The 27,404-nt window shown below is 38.4% G+C and overlaps 3 protein-coding genes and 1 long non-coding RNA gene across 8 annotated transcripts; 1 reads left to right on the top strand and 3 right to left on the bottom strand.

Moving 5' to 3' along the window:
• Nucleotides 1-4: 4 nt before the first annotated feature.
• LOC117584230 (histidine triad nucleotide-binding protein 1) lies at nt 5-850 on the top strand. The gene is made up of 3 exons (XM_034273012.1): nt 5-86; nt 272-413; nt 490-850. Exons 1-3 carry the CDS (start codon nt 64-66, stop codon nt 757-759), a joined length of 435 nt encoding a protein of 144 aa, XP_034128903.1. The 5' UTR covers nt 5-63; the 3' UTR covers nt 760-850.
• On the bottom strand, nt 822-1,750 carry LOC117584226 (rab-like protein 3). The gene is made up of 2 exons (XM_034273008.1): nt 1,549-1,750; nt 822-1,488 (listed from the first exon to the last, which is right to left on the bottom strand). The coding sequence occupies exons 1-2, from the start codon at nt 1,622-1,624 to the stop codon at nt 839-841; spliced, it is 726 nt and encodes a 241-aa protein (XP_034128899.1). The 5' UTR covers nt 1,625-1,750; the 3' UTR covers nt 822-838.
• A 1,104-nt stretch (nt 1,751-2,854) lies between these two features.
• LOC117583878 lies at nt 2,855-26,276 on the bottom strand. The gene is made up of 3 exons (XR_004573818.1): nt 26,263-26,276; nt 24,697-24,702; nt 2,855-4,843 (listed from the first exon to the last, which is right to left on the bottom strand). It is a non-coding gene; the product is annotated as an uncharacterized LOC117583878 (long non-coding RNA).
• Nucleotides 5,139-23,058, bottom strand: LOC117583876 (synaptotagmin 1). 5 transcript variants are annotated; one of them, XM_034272526.1, is made up of 11 exons: nt 22,994-23,058; nt 21,480-21,842; nt 17,117-17,370; nt 16,800-17,059; nt 16,647-16,742; nt 16,020-16,214; nt 15,784-15,960; nt 10,652-10,766; nt 9,234-9,367; nt 6,723-6,954; nt 5,139-6,548 (listed from the first exon to the last, which is right to left on the bottom strand). In XM_034272526.1, exons 3-10 carry the CDS (start codon nt 17,349-17,351, stop codon nt 6,748-6,750), a joined length of 1,419 nt encoding a protein of 472 aa, XP_034128417.1. In that variant the 5' UTR covers nt 17,352-17,370; nt 21,480-21,842; nt 22,994-23,058; the 3' UTR covers nt 5,139-6,548; nt 6,723-6,747. The 5 variants fall into 5 exon arrangements, with proteins under 5 accessions (XP_034128417.1, XP_034128418.1, XP_034128420.1 ...); XM_034272527.1 differs by having other exon boundaries at nt 10,652-10,763; XM_034272529.1 differs by having other exon boundaries at nt 10,652-10,760.
• Nucleotides 26,277-27,404: the final 1,128 nt, after the last annotated feature.

Here is a 27,404-nt window from a genome sequence, read left to right as displayed (position 1 = left end):
GAGCAATTTACATAAAATCCCTAGCGCGTTCATGATTGCTCCGAGTTGGCAGTCCTACTTTCGATGAATTTAGTTCGAGTTTTCAGGTAAGGTTATTCCAATTGGTTTTTGTTAAAAGTCCAAAACAATTTGACCGCAACTGGAATTGACAATTCACAATAAACAACAAGTCGGCAGTCCGCGTGTTTTACGTTTTTTTTTCGTGCTTGCGGGTATGTCACTTTCAATTAAGTGCAATCAAATAATTATTATTTGTTTTATCTTTTTGCAGCTCTCGCACTTTTGCTACAACTTTCGCTAGAATGGCGAGCGAGGTAGACAAGGCTCAAACTGCCTCGGCAAGCGAAGACACCATTTTCGGAAAGATTCTACGCAAGGAGATACCATGCAAATTTATACACGAGGATGACAAGGTAAGTTTGGGTACAAAGTGCAGTCCCATACGCAATGATAAATAGTAGCCGGCTTATGTGTAATGTGCAACCCTAGTGCGTGGCCTTCCATGATGTGGCCCCCCAGGCTCCGACTCATTTTCTGGTGATTCCACGCAAACCAATTGCTCAGCTCTCCCTGGCGGAAGATGGCGATAGCGAGCTGCTGGGACACCTCATGCTCGTGGGCCGCAAGGTGGCCAATGACCTGGGCCTGAAGAAGGGCTATCGCGTCGTCATTAACAATGGACAAGACGGAGCCCAGTCGGTTTACCATTTGCATTTGCACTTTCTCGGCGGTCGTCAAATGCAGTGGCCCCCTGGCTAAGAAGCTGCCCCCGATGGCGTTCCAATCTAAGCCAAAAGCTTCAATCAAATAAACATAAAATCTACTAAATATACATCTTTTATGGCACAAACATCTTAAAGTCTACGGCTCTGTTCAAGAAATTGCACACTTTGCCGTGATTGCGGGTTTTTTCATCTAATGAATGAGGATCCAGGCAATTGAGTAACATCTCCTCGGCCCCCAATTGGTGGGCAATAGTTCCATAGCGACGTAGCGGACGTTTGTGCAGCCTATCCAGCATGGTGCCCACGACAAGGATGGGCACATGCTGACGGTTAAGTAATCGTTTGTGATTGCTGTGACGGCGCTGGCTTATCTCGAGCAGTGGGCCGTACATCCAGTCGTGCAAATGGTCCTGCGACTGCATGTCTTCCATATTATAAACCAATACCATACCGTCAATATTCTTATATAAGGGGTTTTTGTCCACCCGACTCTTGCTTATTGAAGAGTTCTTATCATAGAATTCCACGAAATAAATCACTTCCGAAACGTGCGGTGGCTCTCTCTGGAGCTTCCATTGTATTGACCGCTCCGATGAGGAGGGCGACGTCCACTCCGGTGTGAGTGGAAGGTGTTGTTCCATGATGGGGTACTTATGCAGACGCGCCTGAACGGTCCATTCGCTGTTTGCAACGGTTCGGGAGGAGCGTGTTGGCGTGATCGCGCTGTTGGCCAGCAAGTTGGTCAAACTCGTTTTTCCAACACCTAAATATTTTGCAAGTTATTATCTTAATTCACCATCTACTATCGTCTATAGATTTCTACCTGGGTCACCCAATATCAGAATCCGAACCGTGCGCACGTTCCCTTCAATCCTCTGAAATTCCTGGAAATGTGTCATTGTAGTCAAAATTTTTGGCTGTGTTTTAGCACGAACTGTAATAGTGGCGTGTCGGGAATATGCATATGGAGCTGTAGTGCCAAACAGGAATTTAATAGCCTACTTCGATTACAATAATTGCCATTGCATTTTTCAAAATGACACTTCACTTCCTGTTGAATCTAATGTGTTAGTTATAATGTTTGACACAAAAAAAGGTTTACTTAAGTTAATTTAATCATTTCAATTGTTCAAAGAATGCCAAAGGAACGAGCAACCCTATTTGACAATGCATCGAAAAAAGGCACTCGTCGAGTGCGACAGTCCTAATTTTTGCATGGTGTCTGATGGATGTCTTTGGATGTAAGTACAGATACAGAAGCACGCTCTAGGATAGTGATTGCAGTTCGTGTCAATCGGATCGACTGCGGCCTAACACTCTATGACTTTGACTTGAAAATGAACCCATCAATTTAGAACGCAGAATCTCATTCTCTGTTTATAAGTGTCAGCATTAGTTAGCAAACATAATGAGCTCTTGATAACAGAGTCGTTTAGGCATTGTTAGCTCTCAAATAAACGTATTAGGTTAGGCCAAAGTATCGATTTGAATTGCCAGTTAAATGGCACTCTAATACATATATTTCACGAAGATATCGATGGCCTGATTTTCTCGCTCATTTAAGCTCATTAACTGACTCCCAGAATTGAGAGTACAGAGGTACTCGTTTTATATGTAACTAAGGTACAAAATGCAATCAGATAAGATACTCTCTCCAGTGAATCAAATTAAAGTGAAATTAAAGTCCGCTGTTAATGGTTTTCAAACATTTGTTTATTGTTTATAAACATTCCTCGTTTCATTTCACATATGTTAGTTCTTGAGTTTCTGTGTGTGGGGGGGGGGCTTACATTGGTATTTGCATTGGATCTTGGCACGGTGCGACTTCTGGAACCGTGTGTGTTATCGATCAGTCGATCTGCCGCTTACCGCTTACCGCTTACCCTATATACTCGTATGTTTGTAGGTGTGTGTATCTATAGGTGCGTGTGTGTGTGTGTGTGTTGGCCTGTGTTAAATTCATTTTGCCTTTGAAATAAAATGATATACTTGTCTTGCAATACAGTTGCATTTTAGTATGTTTTTATATATGCAGTTTATTCAGTAATATTCATTCGTTCGACGCCTCCCGCAAAAGCCTCAATTCAAGATTCGTTTTTGTATTAGCATTTAAAACATACACACATTGCCTCAGGTCTTATTTGCCTTTGCCATATAGTAAATATAATTTATTTAAAATTCAAAAACATCTATAAACAGTTTATCATAAACAACAAAACTCCGCAAGGAGTCATTAAATGATATCCGCGTGGGTGAGAGTGTGGTGCCGAGTGAGTGTTCTAGGTAGGTATTGTGGATTCTGAACTGAGAATTGGCCTACTCTACTACCCAGGTGCGGTAGTACTTGCCATTCATAGCACGAGTATGTGTAGTGTGTTTATTGTTTATTTATGTAATTATTTATATATCGTATGGTAACTTCATACTATGCGGTGCTCTTGATGGTTATGTATAAATGTCTAGGGTACTTCCTACTGCTCCCTGCTGCTCACCTGGCATACTCGTATAAAATGCTGATTATGCTGGGGCTATTCTTCGCCTGGGATTGTACTCGAATTGTATGTACCATGTATACTCGTACATACATATATGTATGTATGTATGTATGTATGCATATAATGCGCACGCTATGTGGCCAGATTAACTCATATCAACATCAAACATTGTCCTATATTTTAGGTGGCTTGTACCTATAACGCATATTTCTATATCTTGTATTTGTCGCTATTCATTTTCCTACACAGACACACGGCATGTCCATTCCAGATCCCCCCTCTCATTATAGTGAATACCCTTGTGAGATGATATCGATCAATCGATGTTCAATTCTTCAGGTTCCTTCTGCTATACCCAACGATCGGTTTATGCTCTGGTTATGGTCTGGTTTCTAAATGCATTTATGCCTGAATTATCGATATAAATTACATACATACATATCTATAAAATAAAGATACATGGACTGCTACATTATCTTCGTTTTGTTGTTATTGTTACGTTACCTATTTTATGTTAGTTTGTTTTCGTTTCGTTTTGTTTAGCTTCATTTCGCTTTTTCTACTGATTTGTGCTTTTCGTGATGGCTTTTGCGCTGCTTTTGAATGCTGCTTTGATAACGTTTATTTCGAATCTCTGCTTTCGATATTAGGAAATAATAGTACAAGTACATATACACATTTTGTTGTTGTACATATAACTAACTTTATAATACATTTAAGTGTACGACTTGCATTTTGGTCAGTTCGTGTGGTCAGTAGTTTCAGTGTGTCTGTGTGTCTGTGTGTCTGTGTTTGCGTCTGTGTCACTGTGTGTGTGTACGTATGTATTTATGTATGTACATTCGGATTTGAGAGAGGGTCACACTTACATTGTCGCACGTGGGGTTCGGGTTTGTGTGTGGCCCAGTGTAACGCTGTGTAACTAAAGATACTTAAACTGAAGAAAAACACAAATGAAATTTTCTGCTTTTGTCTGGTTTAATATTTATATATATGTATGTATATATATATATATATATATATATATGTATAGGTGTATATATAATTTGTTTTATTCACTTTCTCAGTTTAAATTTAAATCAATAATCAACATCATTTCATATAATTTTTCATATAATTTGTTAAATACGCAAGTATATATAGTTTGTTTCTCTTTGTTGTTGTTGTTGTTGTTGTTGTTGTTGTTGTTCTTGTGGTTAGGTTATGTTTTATTTGTTTAAGATTTATTTCGTGTCTTTGTGTCTTTGTTCTTGGGTTTTGAGATAATTTACAGTAACTATTTGGAAAAGCAAAGTACTTTATTGGTTTTTTATTGAAGAATACTCGTAATTTCTTTTATATCTTGCTTTCCTGTCCCCCGTTCGAGTTGTTAAATTTAGATGAATTATATTACATAAATATTTGTGGTACTTTCCTTCGCTTTACTCATACTTTATGCATCTCTGTTGCTTCGGTGAACATAACTACAACTGTGTAGGTGTGTGTACAGGGGATACACCGATCCCTAACTACGCATTATCATTACCATTATAATATACCATTTACAGGACAAAAAACATCTAATTTATTAGTGGAATTTGTTTACTTTCAATATGGAAAAAATCAGAAAATTATGGCTCATCTCTATTAAATCTCCCTTAATGCACGACTTTCACTCGGAGTTCCTATTCAACTGTGAGACTTTTTCTATAGGAAGGTATAAGTGTTTCTTTTGTTTGCCATCCATATTCAAAATTCCGATTTCTTAGTAGGCTTGTGCAGCAAGAGCACTATGTTATATAAGTATATATATAAATGTATATTGTTTAGATGTCGTATATATACTTGAATATAATATAAATAGTAATAACTATTATTGTTCTTAATATTTCTTTTTCTGTTTTAACATTTTGCCATAATCATTTAGTTAGTATGTATATTTTCATTAGGTCCTAATATGATTTCTAAATTATTGAGTGTGGTAGAGTTCAAAACGAAAACAACGATCCGTAAATACATAGCTGTAGAAACCTCAAGACTTGGGTCGAGAAAGCAAAACAAAGGAATAGTTTCTAGTCGAAAATAAATGAGTAGATAAAGAGGAGACAGAATCAACGAAAAAAAAAAAACATTAAGTAAAACATTAACAAATGAATTTTCTGCATTGAAACTACCGCTAACAGAACTGAGCCATTACTCTGCTCGCATTCCTTATTTGGCCTAAAATTATCCGAACATAAGAAACACAAAGATTCCAATCTGATCCACAGTGCAAAATGTTCGATATTTGTTTTAAAGATTAAACTGATGATATATTCCATTGAAATCACGCTTTAAAGTTTAACTTTTGTTATTTGCTTTTGGTTTTGGTTTTGGTTTTGGTTTTGGTTTTGGGGCTTCCTCTCTACTTACGAATATACGTCTGATTTCGTTAGGTCTTCAAAACTCAGATCTGTGTATACATACATAACATTAGTCTATGCAAGGGTTACATAATATTTTATATATAATATATATATTATTTTATGATTCTGCTTTCATTACTCTTTACTCTTCTTCATATGTTTGTCGTGTGTTTTATCGTTTACATATATGTACTTTATCTATTATCCATATATGTTGATTTATACTTACACAGTTAAGTACATTTCTGTAATGCTCAATAAGTTAAACATAATAAATAATTTACATAACAGTTGTGATGCATTAGTAATATTATTCGCTAGTAATCCTTCAACAGTTGAAAAGCAAAGTGAAAACTGGTTAGATTCCGACATTCGGTCTGTCATTGGACTAATTTAAAATCGAATGAAACTTAACCTTTAAAATGATACTCCATTTATTTTATATTTTGTTTGCATCAATTTATCCATACGTTGTGTATGTTGAAAGTTTCCGTATTCATTTCAGCGTTAATTCATTTGGAAAAAATTGTAATCAGTGACATCAATAAAGTCATGGACCTGGAAATGAACACTCGCATGAATATAAGTGTGTCGAAGCCACATCATTTCAGTTGGTTAATTCATTTTATTAATTTGTGTGGTCTTTACCATAGTTTTCATTTCAATTTCCTGTTCAACCAATGAGATACACTTATTATCCTAAAGTTATTATTAAATCGGCTTTGATTCTTCTGTGTGTGTTTGGGTATGTGTTGTGGTAACTGCATAGATGAACAATTTGCTTTAACTACGATATTTCATTTGATTGTTGTTTGTCGTTCCGGGTGAGGATCAGGAGGATCTGTAAGATCAGTTAGAGCTGATGATGCATCGATTTCTATGTTTGACGGCTTTCTTAGGTGTTCTTTGGTTATTTTCATACGTTTGATAGATGTGCTGCAAGTCTTTAATTGGAAACAAAGAGAGCAGAGGAATATATTAGCATATTAAATAGAAACCTAAACTCCAAAGTTCGTATAGGTTGCAGCCTGTTAATCTGAAACATTTTCCATGAATATAATAAATGAATTATCTTCAAATACTTGTGTTCTCTCAGAATAATAAATAGTCTTGCTTACCTGCATTTGTCAGCCATGTAGCTCCTTACTTCATGTTCTTTAGTATCTCGTCGGTCTCCTCGGGGTCCTTGAGTGTGTGCCACTGGGCAATGGGTCGACGCGGGGAGGCCAACATGTCCGACCAATGGCGCAGCTCAGTTCCGGTGCCCATACAGCCGAGTATGCAGCGTCCAATGGGCTCAGAGGTACCAATACGATCGTAGTCCACAACGGTCACAACGAGACAGATTTTCTAGATTCAAGTGTTAGCGGAAAGTGTTCAAGGGGAAAGTGTAGGCATTAGTATAGGGTATTTCGCTTTAAGTTGCTTCAACGGTCTCTTTTTTTCTGAGGGGAGTGAGGTTTCACTTTTGATTGGAAGAACTTTTTGTTATTTTCGATATGCGTGTTCTGTTTGGTTTTGTTGGTTGGGGCTGGGGAACAGGGGGAGCTGTTGTTTGGTTAACAGGCAGACACTACAAATGCTGTTTTTGGGAAGCAACTTATAGACAAAGGTCGTATCTACATTGAGTATTTCGTGGCGATTGAGTGCTGTATAAAAGATATTGTGCAGGCTACTTCAGACTTGAAGTTTTGCTGAGATCGTTGAGATCATTCGGTGGGGAATTTCTTCATTCGATGACTTTTGGCTGGCACAAGCTTGGGATTCTTTGGTTATTTTTCGGTAAACACATCTAAAGGCTTTCAAGCATTACAAAAAGCTCCTTGAAACGGGAATGTTTTTTGTTGTTTATTTTTTGTATGGTATTTGTGGTGGTGAGGTTTCAAGCAGAACATGCAAATGTCTAAAGCTAAGGATGAGCAGTATAAAACAACAAATATTCAAAACTCAAAACTAATTCCTAAAAGCTCTTGATCAGCGTTAAGGTGAGAAGCAAATGAAGCGGTTGGTTGTCGAAGATGATCTGTTGGTAGATAAGAGTATATATCCTTTTCTTTTTAACCTTGGGGACTAATGAACAAATTACTTTTCTTTGAAACTTGATAGCATTTCATTGAAGCTGTGGCAAAAAGAAAAATGTTCATTAAATACGTGTAAACGAAAATGTATAATATTCAATCCCATTCGTCGTTGTTTCTTTTGTCAGCATGGGGGGGGGGGGGGTCCTACTTATAGAGGGGAGTTTCTTGCACAAGCACACGTAACCGAAACAGAGTTCTCCCTCGAGATTTGGCGGATCGTTCCAAATGGTTTGGCAAGATGTGGTTTATGGTGGTTCTTTTTTTTTTGTTTGTTTGTTATGGTGATACGCTATACTTCTCTGTGGTGGCATTTGGTATTTATTGTGTATTCTGTATTTGTACTGTAGCTGTTGTGGTGCGATTGGTATTCGATATTCAAATCAGAAGACAGTGTCAAAATAATGTACCCACTTCGCTTCTGTGGTTTGGTGGTGCATTATTGACGCCGCTGAGTTAGGGAGTTTGCGATAGTTTGTATTATGGAAAGAGTAGTTTAAGTAAGTATTCTTGTTGTTCTTGGAGTGAGCGTAGTGTGTGGTGGACTTTCGTGCACATTCTTGCTTGGCTGCTTGACTGCTTGACTGCTTGAATGCTCGACGGCTTGGCTGAGGGCGGCTCTACACGAGTCGTGAGAGCGAAGCGGGCACACTACTTGCTTGCTCTCCATTCAACTGTGTCTAGGACTGTGTGTACGAGGTTGGGCGTCTACAATGCTTTTTGAAAATAGAACCTAGACCTAGGGCATGCCTGCATTTCACTGCTACCAGATCCTTTACCAGATTGTCTTTCAAAAACACACATATTTATCAACTAAAACAGAAACCCAATCGGCTGCTCTAAGCACATATCGAGGCTGATACAAATCTAACAAAAAAGTTGTTTTTAAATTAATTTCACCAAACTACTCAAATTAAAGCATAACAACAAATTTTCAATCCGTTCTTTTCTATTTTTTTGTTTGTGTTTGGATTGGTAATAAATTGTTTTTTTGTTTTTGTTTTTTTTTTGTCATATTTACAACCGTAAGAAAAGCGTTTAAAAAATAAAAAAGCTTGGAAAATTTTGGTTTTAATTTTAAATTACAACATTGAACATTGAATACGTTTTTGATAGGTCTTATAGAACACAAGGTTTTGGTTAAGTTTGTTTTTTTTTTTGAGGGGGGGGGGGGGGGAATTTATAGATATCTTTATGGGTAATACGAGAAATTGGCACTAAACGTGTTCGGTTTGTTTTTGTTTAGAGTTGTTGGTGTTGTTGTCTTTTGGAATACAAGTATTCAATATATGGATTTATTATATACATATAGTATAACGATAACAACAACGATTGCACGTAAGAGGCTAGTGTGTGTTGAGAGGGAGGTTGGGTACTCAAAACTCGGTTGGTTTGGTTTTGGTTTTGGTTTGGTTTGTATGATAGATAGTTCAGAAGAGGACAGCAGTAACAGTAGTAGTAGTAGTAGGTAAGTTTGTATAGGTAGTAGTAGTAGTAGTAGTAGTAGTAGTTGTGGTTTTTTATAGGATAGTATAATACATTCTCGCATACTTGTATTTGTTCAAATGGTACTTCAAATGAGAACGACTCATTATAGTAAGGGTTGAGGGTGCATTTTTTGATACTTGTCTTCTTCTTTTTCAAACGTTTGCCATTTTGCATGATTGCAATTTTCACATATGGATCTATAATATAGGAAAGAATCGAAAGAAAGAAAAAAAGAAAACATTTTTTCGTTTTTATAACAAAGTAAAATTTTTGCAACAATTTGAGGAGCACATTTTTGATTGATTGATTTCTTATTTTTGGTTTTTGCTTTACACACACACATATACGAATTTTACACAAAAACTTCGATTAATTATATACGTGTTACATATACAATAGGTTTTAGGCAATTTTTTACTTTGCAACACACAAAACAAACGAAAATAACAACGATAATACGCACGAGAGGAACAAGCCAAAGCTAAAACTTTTAAACCACAGACTTTAGCAAACATTTGTTCATTCGTCAATTGTATGGGAGTAAGGTTTCCCTTTGGCTTGTTCTCTTTGGAAATTAATTCTCAAATTTAAAATCATTTACATGTACTGTCTTTTGGAAACGTTTTGGCACACAGTAACGCTTTGAACTCAAAGCACACAAATGTGTTCAATTGTAAATTATAGAAAAGAAACAGATTTGTTCGTTGCAAATCTCATGACTAAGAGTTTTTGACTTGGAATCCGATTAATGTCAGAGCATTTCAAAACAAATTTGGGAAAATGTTCTGTTGTTTGTAAAAGCCTAGAAGAACTTTAATTGTTTGGATATATTTGGCGGCAACGTTTTTCTTCGGTCTGTAACCACTCAGGGTCAGTCCGAGTGGCCCGAAACGATGTCGAGTGTTTAGTTGAAAATAATTGTTAGTTTACATGCAAAAGTGAAGCTAGAAGCAAGCGAGATTTTGGCCTTGTCTCTTGTTCGGCAAGAGCTTTACTTAATTTTGGGTTCTATTGTTTGCCAGGCATACAAGTAAGTAAAAGTTGTGCGAGATTTCGGTATGGAAACGTTGCCGGGCGAAAATATATCCATTGGTTTTGATTTGAGAGTAAATGAATTTAGTTGAATTTTAGCGTACGCGATTCAAGACAAATACGGGAAAATATGCAAGTCGAGAAAGTTGGCGCTATTTGATAGTTGAAAAGTTGACAAAATATTAGTTGGAATAAAATTGGTTGGACTTTGCTCTCCGAGCACTTTATCTGCGAGCAAACGTTGCCTTGGCGCTTTCCTTGCCATGGACGTTTGAAAATCAATGGGAAATCATTAACTCAAAAGTAAAATCTAACTAGGTACAACTCCACACATCTAAGTAGTTACACAAACAGCAATAAAAACGCTGCCAGAACCGCCGGGAGCCCAACAAAAACATCTTTGGCCCTGGCATCAGTCCTGACAGCGCATCGGTAGCACTCCATATTACCAGACAGTCCGCCCACGTCCATCTTCTTCAGGTTTTTGGCCTCCAGTATGACGACGGTTAGCTTGCCAGCAGTCGGAACGTAGCGCAGCGAGAAGCAGATATCTCCAAGCTTTTCCTGTGAGACGAGATCCCAAGAAGAGTTAGGAGAAACGAGAGTTGGGTGTGATTAGTAGGTTTCGCTCAGGGCTGATACGGTTTGCAACAAGCAACATGTCACATAAAGACTAGAGATACAGTTACATACATATCCACATAAAAGTATACATAAAAGTTTATAGTTTCTATATTCGATTGGGTTTGCACTATGGCAGTGTTCAAACAGAGGGACTTTTACTCCTTCCTATGCAGTTTTTGCACTTTTATATTTAGTTTAGGATTAAACTCAGTTTGGTGTAGCAAAAAATGTAGAAAAACCTACGCAGATCGTATAGGATCGTAATACTTGGGTATTTAGATATAACCAAGGAATAGGAGTCGGTAAATTTGCATTAATTTCCAAGACACAATTCCCGTCACAACTAATTTATTATCGATTTATACAGTTGCACAATATCAAGTTAATAAAAGAAATAACCAAGTTTATCAGGTAAAAAACATTAAGACACTTCATAAACACGTAACTCAGGATAATCCAAACTCACTTCGTATGCCATGAAGTGATGTGGATTTTGGGGGCAGGGTGAACAGTACAGTACAGTATATTATATTAATTTATTCGATTGGTAAGCAATTGGTACGTAAGGTTTACGAACAGTTCATGGTTATATCGACACAAAAAGAAAACGCCACAAAAAATTACATTTAAAACATTTACTGCACGTTATAGAGCTTCGATTCTGGTTCTGGTAAGTGTAAACATATATCTATATACATGTTGTATTGGGGTATCGAGAGAAGAGTACGAGTATTGTATCCAAACGAAGAGTTAACGAACCAAGGAAAATGATTCAACTGAAAGAAAACTAATTGATATTGTTCAAGTGTTGTTTTCGTTATTCTGGGGATCTTTTATTAATGTTTTTTGTTTGTTAGACGAGTATGTTTGTATGGGTATAGTTGTAACCATACCAAAACTTACAGTGTTTACTTGGGGTTATAGTTAAATCAAGATTCTTGAGTGTCATATGTCGTTATGGTCTCGTTATATTGTTTAATAACACCCAGCTCAAAACCGACTGCACAAAATGCAAAATTATTTGGTTTCAAACATTTTCTTAGACATTATTGATATGAGATTAGGAGAAGATAGATAGAGAAGATAAAATAGTTGAAGTCAAGCATAGTCGAACCGATTTTGTATGTACAGAAGAAACTAATTTGGGGTTCTAATGCACCCGTTTCGGAGGCATATCAAAAAGAGTTTAAAATTATATATGTATATAGAGAAATAGAGATGTGGATTCTTATGTACATGAAGAGACATACCATACTCTCATATCTTATAAATGAAATTTCTAGCTAGATTATTCAGAGCTCTACGAGTATATAAACATATATAAGACCCTAGGCTGGTTCGAACCACTTGCAGTCGCAGGTATTCATAATTTTCTTGCTTCCTTTCTTTCGACTTGAAAGACAAACCAATTCAACTGCCAATTGCTCGTGCACCTCTCCAAGGTCCAAACTAGCCCGGGCAATAAAAATGCTAGTTGCTGGTCTATATTTTATGTGGTATGTGGATGAGTGTAGTTTGGATTACGATTATTTAAAAAAGTTTCAAGACAGAGAGCGAGCGAGCGAGCGAGCGAGACAGACAGAGAGCGAGCGTTATGGTGAAGTTATAGATTTTATATCGGAGTCACTTACCGCAACTGTTTAGGGTTTTAAATAGTTAGAGTCTTGGAATTGGAATCATATTCTGATTTATTTTTTGATTTTGATTTGATTTCTGGGATTTTCCAAATACGAGTTGTTGAATTGTTCAATGTTGGGTGAATGTTAAATGGAAACGAAAAGGTACATATGTAATCATAATTGAAAGAAATCATAAGTACAACTGGAAAAACATTGTCGAGCATTTGTTGTTGAGGTATTTGACTGTCATCGAAGCTCTGCTTAAACATTACAGCACACAAACAAGTCAAAATGCAACCGAAAACATAATTACATAATACACATATCGGGCGAGACAGTGACAGAGAGCTAAGCACAAGAGTTTAAGGTTCAAAGAAGCGTATTGTACGTCCTTCCGCAGAAGGTGCAATCAGGATCCTGACTTGGATACCGGTAAATTTGAGATACGTTTGCTGGTCGAACAGAATTGTAACACAAACACAACGAACAGAACTGGAAATACATTTATGACGACAACAACCAAAGCAAATAACGATAATTATGAGTTTTTCTCTCTCCATTCGTATACTTACATGTTTCGGGCCGATTCGGATTCAGGTTTCGGATTGATTTGATATCCCCATGGCATGAGTCAAAAATTTCGAGTTCGAGTACAGTTTTGGGAATTTCAAGTAATCGAATTTTTTGTGATAACAGATTTTGATTTGGATTTGTTTTGGTTTTTAGCGATACGTTCAAAAATAATTAAAGAGAAAAATGAAGAGCATATTAACAATTTTTCAATTCCATTTCCATCACAATTTTGATAAGTACGAGAGTATTTCTTGTGGGTTTTTTTTTGGCAAATGTAAAAAAGTAAAGGTATTCGTATTTTTCTGTAAACAATTGCTGGTCGCGTGTCCGTGTTCAGGTTGTGTTGAGTATTCGATTCTAATACTTAGTGTGATTCATATATAGGGTATTATTAAGTCTTAAGCAAAAGGAAAACATGCAATAGGGTAATAAATGGTTCGAAAGGTATTTTGCAGTGTTGCTAACTAGTTATATTGTAGATAGGTTTTTATTTATTCATATAGAAAAAAAAAACAATTGTTATTGCTTTCTCTGGCCAGTAAAGCTGAGGATTGTTTTTCATTGTACCGCAAAATGCACTGAGAATTTACTTTATTATAAAGGTACAATATCCACTTGCTGGATTCTAAATACATTCATTTGTAAATGATATATGTATGAGAGGGAAATCGAATCCAGTAAGAGTATATTCTATTTTTCTTGGTTTTCTTATTGCTTTCAATTTTATTTTCCAGTCTGGCATTCACAGGCGAAAACTTCAAGCTTTTGCTGAAACTTTGTGTGTGTTTCTGTGTGTGTGTGTGTGTGTGTGTAAGTGTGTGTGCTTATTGAGTTATGTATTTGTATGTGTACTTGAATTCGTATATGTGTTCTGATCGTTTTTTTGTTGTGTGTGTTAGTGTATCATCACTGGACCAATTCAATTAAATCAATGCAAATATTTTACAACATTTCAATTTAATTATTTATTTCGAAGATTCTTTTGTGCGTGTCTGTGTGTGTGTGTGTGTGTGTGTGTGTTAGATAGAGAAATATTGGGTGTCTGAGTGTCAGTATCAGTGTAATAAAAGATTGACGGACTTTATGCAAAGAACGGGGGGTGCAAAAGTTGATACTACTTTAAGAAAGATATGCAAAAGTTTCCAGTATTTTCGGCGTTAAATTGTTCCAATCAAAGTGCAAACAAAAAGTGTGTGATAGGTGTTCGGGGACATTTTCAGTTGTTTTTGTTTGTTAGATCAGTGATTATAGAACTTGGGCCCCAATGAAGGCAATAAGATTTGGGAGAATGAGGGAAGACAGAGAGGGGTTTTGTGGCAGAAAGTTGTGTGGTTTGGCCACGCTGATTTTTGGTTGCTTTCTTATGCCACAGATTTTCTCAGCAAAATAATATTGCAGTGTGAGTATTTGCATATGGAAATGTGAAAACATTTATCAAAAAATGCCTTTCTATTCGTTAGTATTTCATTGCAAACAAGACAGCTCAAACATAGATAAATTGCTTATATCAACACAAAAATTCAACTACAATATTAATGATGCGAGAAAGAATGCAGACATAACAATATATCAGGATATATAAGTATGTGTGTATGTATATATAGAGAGAGAAAGAGAGAGAGAGAGAGAGAGAGAGAGAGAGAAAAGTCGAAGAACAATCGCTCAAGACCAAAGTGATTGATTATGATGATCAGAGGAATAAGTTTTGAAGTTTTAGTAGTAGCTTTTAGTGTTATTAGACGTTGATTACGAACGAGTATTGTTATAGACAGATTTCATGTACAAGAGCGACAGTTCGGAGAGAAAGAGCAGGTTATACGTTGGATACAAATGATACAAACTCAAATCAAGTATGCAAAAGTGTAATGGAGTTCTCTTTTGTTTGGGTTTTTGTTGTTGTTGTAAGATTTGTAATCATGTTTTGTATTTACCTTCTACAAAAGTTCAAGAAAACAAGAGATTATATGTTTCGAAAACAATTATTGTTTGTTTTGGAGTGGGGATTGGAGAAAGAGAAATTTAGAGTTTTATTTTTTGCTGTAGTTGTGTTTACGTAAAAGAGAGAGAGAGAGTAGAGAGTAGAGAGGGAAATAATAATGCTGTCAGAGAGTTGGGGAGAAGCAGAAATTCAGTTCTGAATTTTGATTTTCCCCACTGTTTTTTCTGTGGATTTTTGTTGTTGCGTTGATATTGAGTAAATGGTTGGTAGATATTATTTACTCATTTATTCATGTTTTTATATTTGCATTTTGAACTGGGTGTGTACAAGTTTCACAAGAGATTCAAACAACTTTTGCTTGTCTGTTCCGCGAAGTTTTCATTGTTTTGTTGATATTGTTTCTGTTCTGGAAAGTTTTCTTTGTAATTGTCTTTGTTCCATGTACTTTAAAGAGGGGCGGGACGGGTTGCAAATACTGCTTTTTGCTGTACGACATTCTATGTCGGTTTGCTCATTGAAATTGCACTCAAAATACATATGTACACACAAAACACAATCATTTTAAGAACAGAAGTCAATAAGTATCACACGACTTCACCGCTTGCTCAGCCCTCACTTTCGAGAAGACTTGCATAACTTAGAGAACAAAAATATGAATGGAAAACCCAATAAATCATAAGACACAGATAACATCGTTGGACAAAAAGGAACTTAGTGGCACACTGAGTGTTATACATAGACAGCGAGAGAGAGAAAGAGTTACGGAGAGAGTCTGCATTGCAGACCTGTGGCCTAGCACCTCGACTGCCTGAATTGGTCTACATACCTGTCCACCTTCACCCTCAACGCTGACCAGGTCGCGCCACTCCTCGATGGTTTGCGCCAAATCGATCGTACAGAGAGGAACCTTCACCTCGCCGATCTGGTCGTGCTTGGAGAAGCGATCAAAGTCGAAAATGGCAAATACGAGCGTTTTGTTCATGGCATCGGCATACGGTAAACTCTGTAACAAAGCCATTAAATACAAAAATCATTGTAAAGAATTTTGTATATTCCTCGCACCTTAAAAGTGAACGTCTCATTGAAGACCGGACTCAACGTTTTGCGATGCACTTTGGTCTCAAACTTCTTCTTCTTGTCCGGCAGCAGGTAAACCTTGACATAGGGATCCGAAGTGCCGCCCATGTCCAGGGCGGGCAGCTCTTCGGCCTGAATAACCGTAACGGCCAAGCTATTCGAATTGAAGTCGTATTCCAGCTGCAAGATAAAACATCGAAGGGGTGCGCAACAGGGGAATTTGATATGGGGACAGAGGAACAAAGAGATTATGTTAGTTAGAGACTAAGATAAATGCGATTTTTATTTGAAATGTGCAGGCAGTTTCAGTCGAATGTAAAGTTGGTTCACACTAAGAGATATTCCCAAAGGCTGCTCAGAAATACTTCATGGTGCAAACAGCTAATTTTGGTCTAATCTAATGTTGTTTTGGTGTGTGAGTTCGAGTGTGATTGAAACGTTAAGATGTACTTGTCGGAAGCAAGAGTTATAAGAGTGGTATTTCTGGTCCTTGTACTTTGTGTGAGTGTTCCTGTGCACACATTGACACCTATCTGAGTTTGGCTTTGGTTAGTTCTGTATTGGGATTAGTTAAGAGTGGGTGGGCTCTGGGGAGTGATTAGGGAAACCCACCTTGAAGTTGAGGCGACCCAGCTTCTGCTCGCTCTGCTTGTCCTCCTCGTCGCCCTCTTCGGCATTTTCGGTGAGTTCCTCCATATCAGGCTGAACCTATGGCATACCAGAACCCAATAACTACTAATATTTGATGGCACCTCAGATACTTACTTTCTCCTTGTATGCCGATCCCAACAACTGTACCGACTTCATATCGACACCCTTCTTACCCTTACCATCTTTGGTTCTTCGCTTCTTCAGGAACCTCCGAACACAGAAGAATATTATACCAAAGACGACGAGGAATACGAGTATTATGATGGCCACCACGCCCCATGTGGGCAGACCCGTGCGCTCCGCAATCGCCTCGGTGACCACTTCGCCGGCATGCTCAATCTTTTTGATGACTGGCAAGGAGGTGGTTGTTGATTCTGCAACATGGTCCGCATACAGCTCTGTTTCCTCTATATTCTCTCCGGAGAACTCACCCTGAGCCTCTGTTGTTGCGCTCCTTGTTGTTGTCTCCACCTGTGCGATTCGTTGACTTTCGGCGGCCGCTGCCTCCTCGGCAGCCGACTCCTGTTCCTGCTTATCCAGCTCGCGGAATCTGGAGTGATGTGTTTCTTCCAGCTTCTGGTCCACGGACTCTAGTTCTGTGGCCGATTCAGGCGCTGGCTCCTCGTCCGGTTTGGCGTCCGCTTCCGATTTTGCATTTGGCGGCATTTTGTTGTGTGTTTGGTTGCTGAAAAAACAAGTTACAAAACCATAAGGTAATTGATGTTCCAGTAAACAGTTCCTAAACAACTTCAACTCTTCCCTGCTAGCACTTTTGCAAGTTCTTAATTGAACGGATTCTGTAAGCTTTAATAATTACTTAAAATAATGCGCGTTCTGTTTCCATAGGGTGTGCGTTTTAAAAATAGCCGGAAACTCAAAGTGTTCACAAAGAAATCCCGCAAATGTCGCTACGAACTTTTCCTACACTTCTGTCCTTGAAACACTCGAAATGCGCTGACGGCGTCTACTCAGTGGAGGTGGTGGCAGAAAGCTGGGATATAACTCACCCAGTAAAAGTGCTTATCCGTAGCATGCCAAGGGCACGCACTCTGTACCACATAACGATGTATGTAAAAGCTTACATTAGTGCGGGTCCAACACATTGTTCTTATTTCTTTCTTTCGCCTTTCTAATATTTCCCTCCTTTTTCCATCCTTTTCTAATTTAATTCATTAATATTAATTGTGAGTTTTCTCATATTATATTCTTCGGTTCTTTTTTTTTTCATTTCAATTACTTTAACAATGGGAATCGGTTTGAGTCGGGTTTTATTTTTATTGTTGTCTGGCAACCATTGACCATAAGCTGTCACTGATTTCGCTGTGGGAGATGAGAGACTTTTGCTAACCCATCATGCTCGTAGGTTGAATGACACCTGTCGGCCCGAGGGTTTCATGAACCCTATAAAAAATGATTGGTACACCAAACCTTGGAGCTTTTTCATTACCTGAATAGTTATGAATGTGCATGGCCAATAGGTAAATTTGCTATTAGTTTCTTACAGTTCTCGAAATGAAAAATTATATTCGAAAAGTCTATGAAGGTAGGTCTAAGGGTAGAGAGAATGGAAGATGTAGTGCCTTTATTAGGTGCCACAAGAAGAGTATAGAAATAATTGTTCAACGAAACATTGAAAGGGATAAAAAGCATCAAAAGCGGCTTCAGTCTATTCAGATTAAAGTCTTTTTGCAAGCGCTAGAGATTAATAGAAAATAGTAGTCACCTACTGCAATTATTTTCTGGGAAAAGTGGCTTTAGTTTTTCATAAAGCTTCGCCCGCACAAGATAAATTATAATGGCCACCCACTTGGCCCCCCACTAAGAGAATAAAAGAGGCATAAGAGCAATTTAGGAGCAAAGTGACTTCAAATTGCTGGCAACCGCGAGAAGCTGCTGCTGCAATTGTTGACTCGGTAAATGACGTCAAAGGACATTTACTCGTATACCCTTGCTAAGCCCGTGGCAACCATCACACACACACACACACACACACACACACACAGAGAAAGCTTCTTAAATGGAAATGCCCAGAGCATCTTTGCTCAAGCGAGCCCATAAAAATGCTTAAAATTCAAATGGTGCCACGTAGAAAGTCTAACTGTGGGCTGAAAAAAAATGTGTTTATTTAACAAGAACTTCCTTAGCAGGCGCCCCTCGAAATAAGTGCGAAAAGACTCAATTTGCATAGAAAAATGTGTGAAATTAAGTTGTTTGCGCTTCATATATAATTTATGAAAATGTGATATAATTATACTGTTCAAAAGAGATCCTGACCACGCCTTCAAGCTGTTCGTTTTAAAAAAAATCGATAAGAACTTTTACATGCAGCTTAAACAAGCCATAAAGTGGGATTTCATCTTTGGATTTACTGAATTGTGTTTTACTCTAAGAAAAACAATCACACGGCTGCAAGGCAATCAGTGTTAGGGCATGACACCAAAGCCAGGACATTCGCGTCATATTTTATTAATGCACCAAAAAACTCAAGCCTTGTCATAAACCGAAATGTGCTACACGGAAATTGCAGGTTAATAAGAGCAGAACAGAAGTACAAAAACATCTCGAGGCACACACATAGGCAGCAATTTTGTCACTCTGCCAGTGCCTGTTCCACTCGCAACCCACAGCTCAAATAGGTGTGCAGTTTACGAGAATGTATTATTTTTTGGTGCCCATATGTCTGGGACCCAAGTTGCTCTCGCTCTTTGATGTTGTTGCAAGTCCTCGTTATGAGGACCTGTAAACGAGCTTAAATGTCCACTGAGTTTATTTCTGAGCCCAAAATTGATGGTAAAACATTTCCCATTTCCAAATTGGGTCATCAAAGGCAACTGTAAAATTTGCAGAATGCATGGGAAATCCTTACTGGTATTTGTACCAGAATTGTACAGATGATGGGCTGGCCATTGTTATAAAGACTGCAAATCTTTATTGTTGCGAACTTCGTGCTGTTCCCAGGAGGCAGTGAATGGCATCCAAAGGATTCAATCAATAACTTAATGTGCAATGCGTCATCTATCTATTCACCAACTTTGATACAATAGATTTGAAATGTAATTAAATAGAATCTTCAGGTGACCTTTTTCAGCTTTTATATTGCAAATTGTATGGCAAGAATATATGAATTACAAATGTTGCTTTGATAGGGAGCTCTTTCAATTTAAAATCTCTTTTCTTGCATCCGTCATCACAGTGAATTATTTCAGAGGGGGTTTTCTCTTGCTATGCATAATAATTTCTGCGCTTTGACCTTTCACGGCGGCCTAAAATAGAATAGCTGTCTGCTCCATCGCTGGTAGGGGGAGCGTACGAATGACAGATGTGTTGTGGGTGGACTACTAATACAAGCACTGCAGTGTCACCAAGACACAGAGATATATCAGAAATTGGCTGTTATTTTACGAGTAGATTAGGAATAAATTCGTTTAACGATAAGAGAATTTGGCCTCATCAAAAATTCGGTAGATAAACGCGCCCGAAAGCCCATCCGGGCAAAACACACACGGAAGGAGAGAGGAGGAGAATGTGTGTCAAGAGCTGACAATCAAGCTGTCAAAACAAATTAGAGAGCACTGACAGGATAGACAGCCGGCCACAACCAGCAATGGATAAACAAAAACAAGAACGAACTCAAACGTGAAAAAAGGATTTAGATTTAGGATTTATGGGTAACATCTGTGAAACCCACGCATGTAACATTCGCACAAAGGAACAAAAATGAACCCGAACCAAACGGAAGGAGGCCCACGGTCTAAGCTCTTTCCTCGAAGTCATTTGGCTGAGCTTCTGAGCAGGAATCGGTTAAACTTTTGTGACGAGTCAGAGCGCGTAGAGCGCGGCCACTCTCTCTTCTCTCTCCTCTCTCTCTCCTTCTGTGGCTCTCTTTTTCCTCTACTGCGCACATAACCCAGAGAAGGCAACAAAATAAAAACTCTGCACAAAAAATAGGGGAAAATGGCAAATAGTAGGAATAAACCAAAACGAGACGGAGAAGCAGGCGAAGCTTGTAGTCTGGAGAATGGCTGAGACATGAAGAATGCCCGAAGAGAAAAACCAATTTTCCACATCATTATGCTTTTCGCTTTCATTGAACAATTGCTTTTCCTCTGATAAAGAAATGTTTTTAAAAATGCAACATTCTTTGCAATCAAATTGTAAGAACAGGAAAACGCTACAAACAAAGCGTGGAACTTCCCCCCATAAAGTCTCCTACTTCGTCTGTGTGTTTGAGTGGGGGATTGGCTTAACTTGATTATTGGCTATTATGTGCGTTTTCTATACTTCGCTGGAGCACTTTTATTGCATGGTTTGACCCATCCCCCCGGGTTCTCCATCACCTACATACCTCAAATCCTGTTTCCTCTTCTTTTGTCTGCCTGTCAAAGCTAATTAGCGAAAGAGATGCTTAATCAAGTTTAGCTGGCATAAGACAGAGATAAGAGCCGCATAATGAATAAGATACGAGTGTATTTTTTAGGCTTGAATGTTGGAAGAGGAGGGTCTGAGGGAACTTGAATGAAAAATACTGCACGCTAAGTACAGGGAAGCAGACACGGAGTCTCGTTTTATATTTTATTTCATTTTCGTTAAACAATTTAATTAATTGACATGAGCATAACATTAAATATTAAATACCAATCCATGACTTTTTCATACAAATCCTAGGCTAATCTTTCCGAACATTGATTTGGAACATACCACAAAGCTTGATCTTATTTAAGAAAGTAACATTAAACCCTACCGAAATGGATGTTCGTGTGTAAGTTTTGTGTAACATTAACCTACTAAACCTACCTTCTAGTCAGACAATGTGGCCGCTGTTATGATTCCTCTCACCAATCTGAGTCTGAACCAATGTTTATAGCTTCCCGTCGCTTTTCCTTGGATTTAATGTTCCGTTTTGAAGTCAGCTTGGTTAGATGATTGGATGATGGGTTTAGAGCAGCGTCTGTCGAAGTGTGAATCCGGGGTAAGGGCGGCAGCAGTGGCGACGACTTGGCAGGAAAGATGGCGATGAGGGTCCTTGTCTCCTTTGGTGAGTGTGGGTGCGTTCTGTTGCTCCTGCTGCTGCTGCTGCTGCTGCTTCTGCTGATTTATTCGTGGCTAGCTTTGGCTAGAGGCCGCGGCTTGCTAGTCTCACATGAATTTAGTAGAACTCTGATTTGTTTTTGACACGATTCGTATTGAATTGGTTGTAAGTTTTTTATTTTGTTAATTTATGAGAATTTTGTGTATTTTGCACCAAACATTGGGAGAGGACCAAACAGTGAGAGAGAGAGAGAGAGAGAGAGAGATAAAGAGAGAGAGAAAGTAAGTACGTGTGGGGCAGAGGAACGGAGCGAATACGTAATATCAAAATACAATGGTATGCGTAAATATTGATAGAGCGAATCTCGCATGTGTATGTGTGTGTGTGTATGTGTGTGTGTGTGGGCGGGTGTGTATTTTGTCTCTTTGCTCAAAAGGTTATGTGTGTGGGTGTACGTGTGTAGGGTTAAAAGAGAGAGAGAGAGAGAGAGAGCGAGGTTAAGTTGGCAAATACGCTTTTCCTTCAAAGACGACGTTGAAGGCAAATTCAGGATAGAGATTTTCTTAGAGCCGTAACGCCTGAGCTTTCCTCTTTTCTTTCTCTGGCACAGTCACACACACACACACACACACACACACACACTTGAAATTAGTAAAGAACGCTCTTAGTTTTCTTTTCTTTCCGTATTACATTTAAAAACTATTATTTATATTATTCTCGGCAACGCTTTCGATTTACAACGATTACATTTTGGTTAAATGTCATCTCTTTTCGCACTTAGGCCACACTGCCACAGAAATCATGTGGAAAAATCAATAACCCAGCAAGTGGCTCATATGCGTTTTCACTTTCAATGATACCCCATTTAATATTTCTCCCATATTTTTGCATTCCACATTTGAATTTGTAATTTTAATCTCCATTACACAGCTCCAAAATGCATTTTTCTCGTCAGTTTACTCGGAATTTTTGCTTTAGCAGCACCGAAAAATACTGATACACAAAAATTGTTCTCCTTTTTCGCCAGCGCGTGCCAACACACACACACACACATCGAAAGCCACAGACACACATACACACACACACGCGCACAACACTTTTCGGTGCTTTCGATGGAACTTCGTTTTATATAACCGTCGTACATCACTTCTCAGTTCTTTATTAATTTGTTTACCAATTATTCCATTAATTTTACTTGATTATTTCATCATTTATTCAACATTTTCGGTTGGATTTTCTATGCGTTTCTCTTGGGTAGAATTTTCCTTTTCTCATTCACCTTCAGCCTAGCGCTTTGTACTGCTGCAGTCAACTTCCACGGTCGATGTTCATTCGCGTTTTGGCCCACACGTTCAAGGAACAGCGAGGAAAAAGCTGCTGGCCATCGGGCCAGCCGGATAGAGAGCGAACCGGTTGGGCATCGATTTTGGGTTGTCGGCTGGCGGGTGCTCGGGGCTCTGTGACGGAAACAGAACTTTTGTAGAGTGGAGACTTCAGAGGAGAAAGTTTGGGCAAGGTAGGTATTTTAGATCCCTTACAGTGAGTGGTTTGTTTTGTATTTTTACAAGGACCAAAATAGTTTGATTAATTTGCTGCACTTTATAGGTTAATTTATAAATAAGAACATCCCAAATGGAATATTTTAACTTGCGTATGTTTATGCTACCCAAATTATTATTTTAATTTTACCATTTGTATTCCTAAACCTACGCAAATACTTGCCATTCCGAAAGCCTTCTCAGTCTCGTCCTTCGGTGAACATCTGACATGCAGCCACATGTTACGGCGAAAGCTTCCGCGAAACCTGCGCATAGAGACCCTGTCAGTGCATGCGTATTGGAAAGGAATTTTGTCAATGACAATATTATACAGGTTTCTGCATGGCCCAGCAAGGACATTAAAAGGATCTTAGGGGGCAGAGTAAAGGAAAAGCTCACTCACTATAAGAAAGCTGTTGTGGTAAAAGCTTTTGAGTAAAGTTTAATGTTAGCTTTCTGTGCGAAAGCTTCGATTACCGTTAAGCGTTAGTACAGTCAATGGCTGTGCAGGTGGACCCAGAGGGCAACACCTCCCATAGGCCGCAAACTAAACATCTAAACAAAATCAAAATGCATGGCCAGCATCATTAATGGCCACTCTGCACTTCCGGTGCGCAATTACGCATGGCAAACAGAAATCAAAACCCGAAATTTCAATATGAAAATCATGTCGGTCGTTTGTCCGGCAGCAAGGCACGTGATCCTCGTGATTATAAATTGCATAATCAAATAAATTTCCCAAAATGATTTAACTTATTTATAAACCATACACAAACCGAACGGGACCAGACCGGACGTATTTTCAGGCTTAAACTTTTTGTCAAACGAAATGGCAGAACACTCAGACACGCGTGCTCGAAATAGTTGTACGAGTATGCACAATATTTACATTTTATGAGCAGGACATTGGTGTTCTGTCAACAAAATTCAAATCAAATAAACTATAAATGGCCGTGGCACTGGGCCACATCGCAGCTGTGCCGGGGCCTAGCTTGAGCGCTGGCCAAAGGAATAGATATTCCCTTTGCTGCTACTGTGTTTGGGTTCGTGCTGAAATCGTTATCCTGTTACTTGTCATTAATTCGAACCTTCGTGCATATTGTTATTCCTGTCATTATTGTTGTGATTGTTGTTACTGCTGTTATTGTAGCTCTGCTCGACGAGCCGTTAAATTAGCCGCTTATCAATTATGTATTTGAATTTAATTGCTCAAATACATAGCTCCTGGGACGCGCCGCTGCTCATCCTGGCGCACATCTGACACTGCTTTCTCTTCCTTGCCTTTATTTTTAAATAAAATATAAATATTTTATTCTGAATTTATGACAATTAGCTTTAAAGTTTCTTGTTATAAATATATACCCAACATTGAATATTTATTTTTAATTAAGCCAAGGATCAAATTCAATTAAGGATGCATATTAATATCACAACAGGCCTTAACTATTCCCTCTAGGTGCTCAATTTGTAAACTATTTTCCTTGACCATTGCACATCGTTGAATTTCTCATGTTAATGTCAGGACTGATAAAGAGACATTTCCCTCTGCAACAGTTTTAGATACATGGAATGCAAATGTTGGCCAACAATTGTTATAAATTAAATTGACACTTCAGAATTGAGACAGACGACACTTAAATCAAATGTAATGGGAATGCGATTTGAAGAACAGCTCAAAAACTCGATCTTGATGCCTTTGTTGGTTTTTTTGGTTGCGGCGTGCAGCAATTGAAATTTGTGTGATTTTGGTTATTTGTCGTGGTTATTTTCTCGCTACAGGGACCGGCAGTGTGATTTATTCATTAAATAATGTGTGCGGGGGTAAGCCCAGGGCCCGCTTGGTCGTCTGCGCCCTCATGCGTCATGATTTTCTACAAATAAATTGATTTCAGTTTTCAACATTAATTTAATAGTTGTTGTTATGGACGACCGACTGGTTTTCCAGTTTTTATACCCGGTACTCGAAGAGTAAATAGGGTATATTGTGCATTCGATTTGCAAGCAGGAGAGCAAGTCATAAGCATAACTATATATATATATACGTTCTTCATGGTAATAAGCAACCAACAACAAGAATCCAATTGCCTTTCCTATTCACTCATGAAAGAAAAGAAGAACGAGAGAGCCCAGTCTTGTGTTGTTTTTACAGTTACTTTGCTCTCACTCTTAAACGAAAGCCAGATAGAACCAAGAAAAGCAACGGCGTATAATAATGGTTTCTGGATAATAAATAATACAGTTATTTTCTAAGCATTTTCCGATCGAGATCAAGTGAAGGAAATCTTTTCCGAGACGATTTATTTCATGTTGATTCAAGCCAGCACTCCAGCAGCGCATCTTCTTCTTCTCTCCCCTTTTTACTGACAATTACACAGTCAAATGCAAAGAGAGTTCCAAAAATGTGAAGTCACCCTACACTAATTTAGTCGGCTTGCATCGAAATCCAGAGACGTATAGTCAAAGTGCTCGACATAATAAATATGCAACCGATTTGCAAGTAGGAGAGCGAGTCAAAAGCAATCAACACAAAGAATCCAATTGTCTTTCCTATTCACTCATACAAAGCAAAGAGAACGACAGAGCTGTCTCGCGTTGTTTCGCCGTTACTTTGCTCTCTCGCTCTCGCAAGTAAACCAGAGAGAACCATAAAGAAAAAGAAACAATCAAGAAAAAACGGCACATATTGATAGTTTATTTAAAATAAGTCATAACTCCCTTTATATTTTCCAATCGACTTTCCGATTGGATTCATGCCAGCACTCCAGCAGCTCAACATTTTCTTATGCTTTCTCCTTTTGACTTCCCCATTCGCTAAATGTAAAGAGAGCGAACATTCTGCAGCGCAAATCCTAGGCAAACTGTTTCAAAAACGTAGATTCACCCTACCCTGAGACTGATCTGGTCGGCTAGCACAAAATCCCAGAGAGCAGTAGGCACAAGTGCACGTCAAAATATATGTGCATGAGATTTTCGAGTAGGGGAGCGCTGCCTAAGCCACCAACACCTACACAGTTTACCTTTTTTGCAGCTTCCTCATCTCCATTCATTAGTTAAAAATTTGTCAACGCGTTCGGTCCGGTACGGATTCGGGTATATAGGATAAAATCAGGAAAATTCGGGAAACTAAAAGGGAAAAAGTATCGTGCAGCTGTTTAGTAATGTGCAGTGTACAACAACAAGTGTGTGTTAGTGAAGTGTAGTGAAATGGTTGAGCATTTAAAGGGCAAAAAATGCAAGATCAAATGCGGAGGAGCACAACGAGGCTAAAAGCAGATCGGCGTTGGAAATATGCGGCAATATGTGAAAGTGAAGTGTGTGTTAGTGAAGTGAAATAAAATGTGGTGCAATGGTTGAACATTTTGTGGACAAAAAATGCGAAATCATTTGCGAAATATGTGACAATATGTGAAAGTGAAGTGCAGTGAAATATGGTGAAATGGTTGAGCATTTAATGGGCAAAAAATGCGAGATTAAATGCGGAGGAGCACAACGAGGCTAAAAGCAGATCGGCGTTGGAAATATGTGAAAGTGAAGTGTTAAAAGTGTATTATTTTGCGTACAAATGTATTTACGTACATAGAGCAAAAATGTTTTAAATTTGCACCAAGGGCTTGCCATATGTGTGTGTGAAAATGTGCCAAAGAAGGCGTGAAGTTGTCCCCTCCCTTTACCAGGCAATCATATAAAAGCGCAAGAAAAAAGAAGAGGCGCAAAAAGCAAAGAGCGAGTGTCTGCGCTCTCTTTCAAGTGTCTCCTAATAGGGTGAGGCAACCCAGTCTGACTCTCTCTCGTTGAGTGTGTGCGTACGAACTTCCGTCCCAATGCCTCACCTTAAATTAATGTGCCCAAAATCTATGCTCTTATTAGAATCTCTCGCTCGATCCCGTTACATTTATTTCGTTTCGTTCGTTTCGTCGTATCGTCGTGCGGGTTACGTATGCATGTGTGTGAAGAGGACAATAAGTGCTTCACGAGGAAAGATGAATGTAAAAGGCAAGTGAAAATTGTTTATTTACGTTTTCTTTACAGTTTATTCTTTTTTTTTCGCAAGAGCTCGTATAATTTTCTCAATGACGATAATTTTTTTCCTTTAGTTATTTTGTTTTTGTTTATTACCGTACCCTATGGCTTTACACTCTCGAAATAAACCAA

Source organism: Drosophila guanche, unplaced genomic scaffold, assembly GCF_900245975.1.
Source record: "Drosophila guanche unplaced genomic scaffold, DGUA_6, whole genome shotgun sequence".
Classification (NCBI taxonomy): Eukaryota; Metazoa; Arthropoda; class Insecta; order Diptera; family Drosophilidae; genus Drosophila; species Drosophila guanche.
This window is presented reverse-complemented; position numbering and strand designations above follow the sequence as displayed.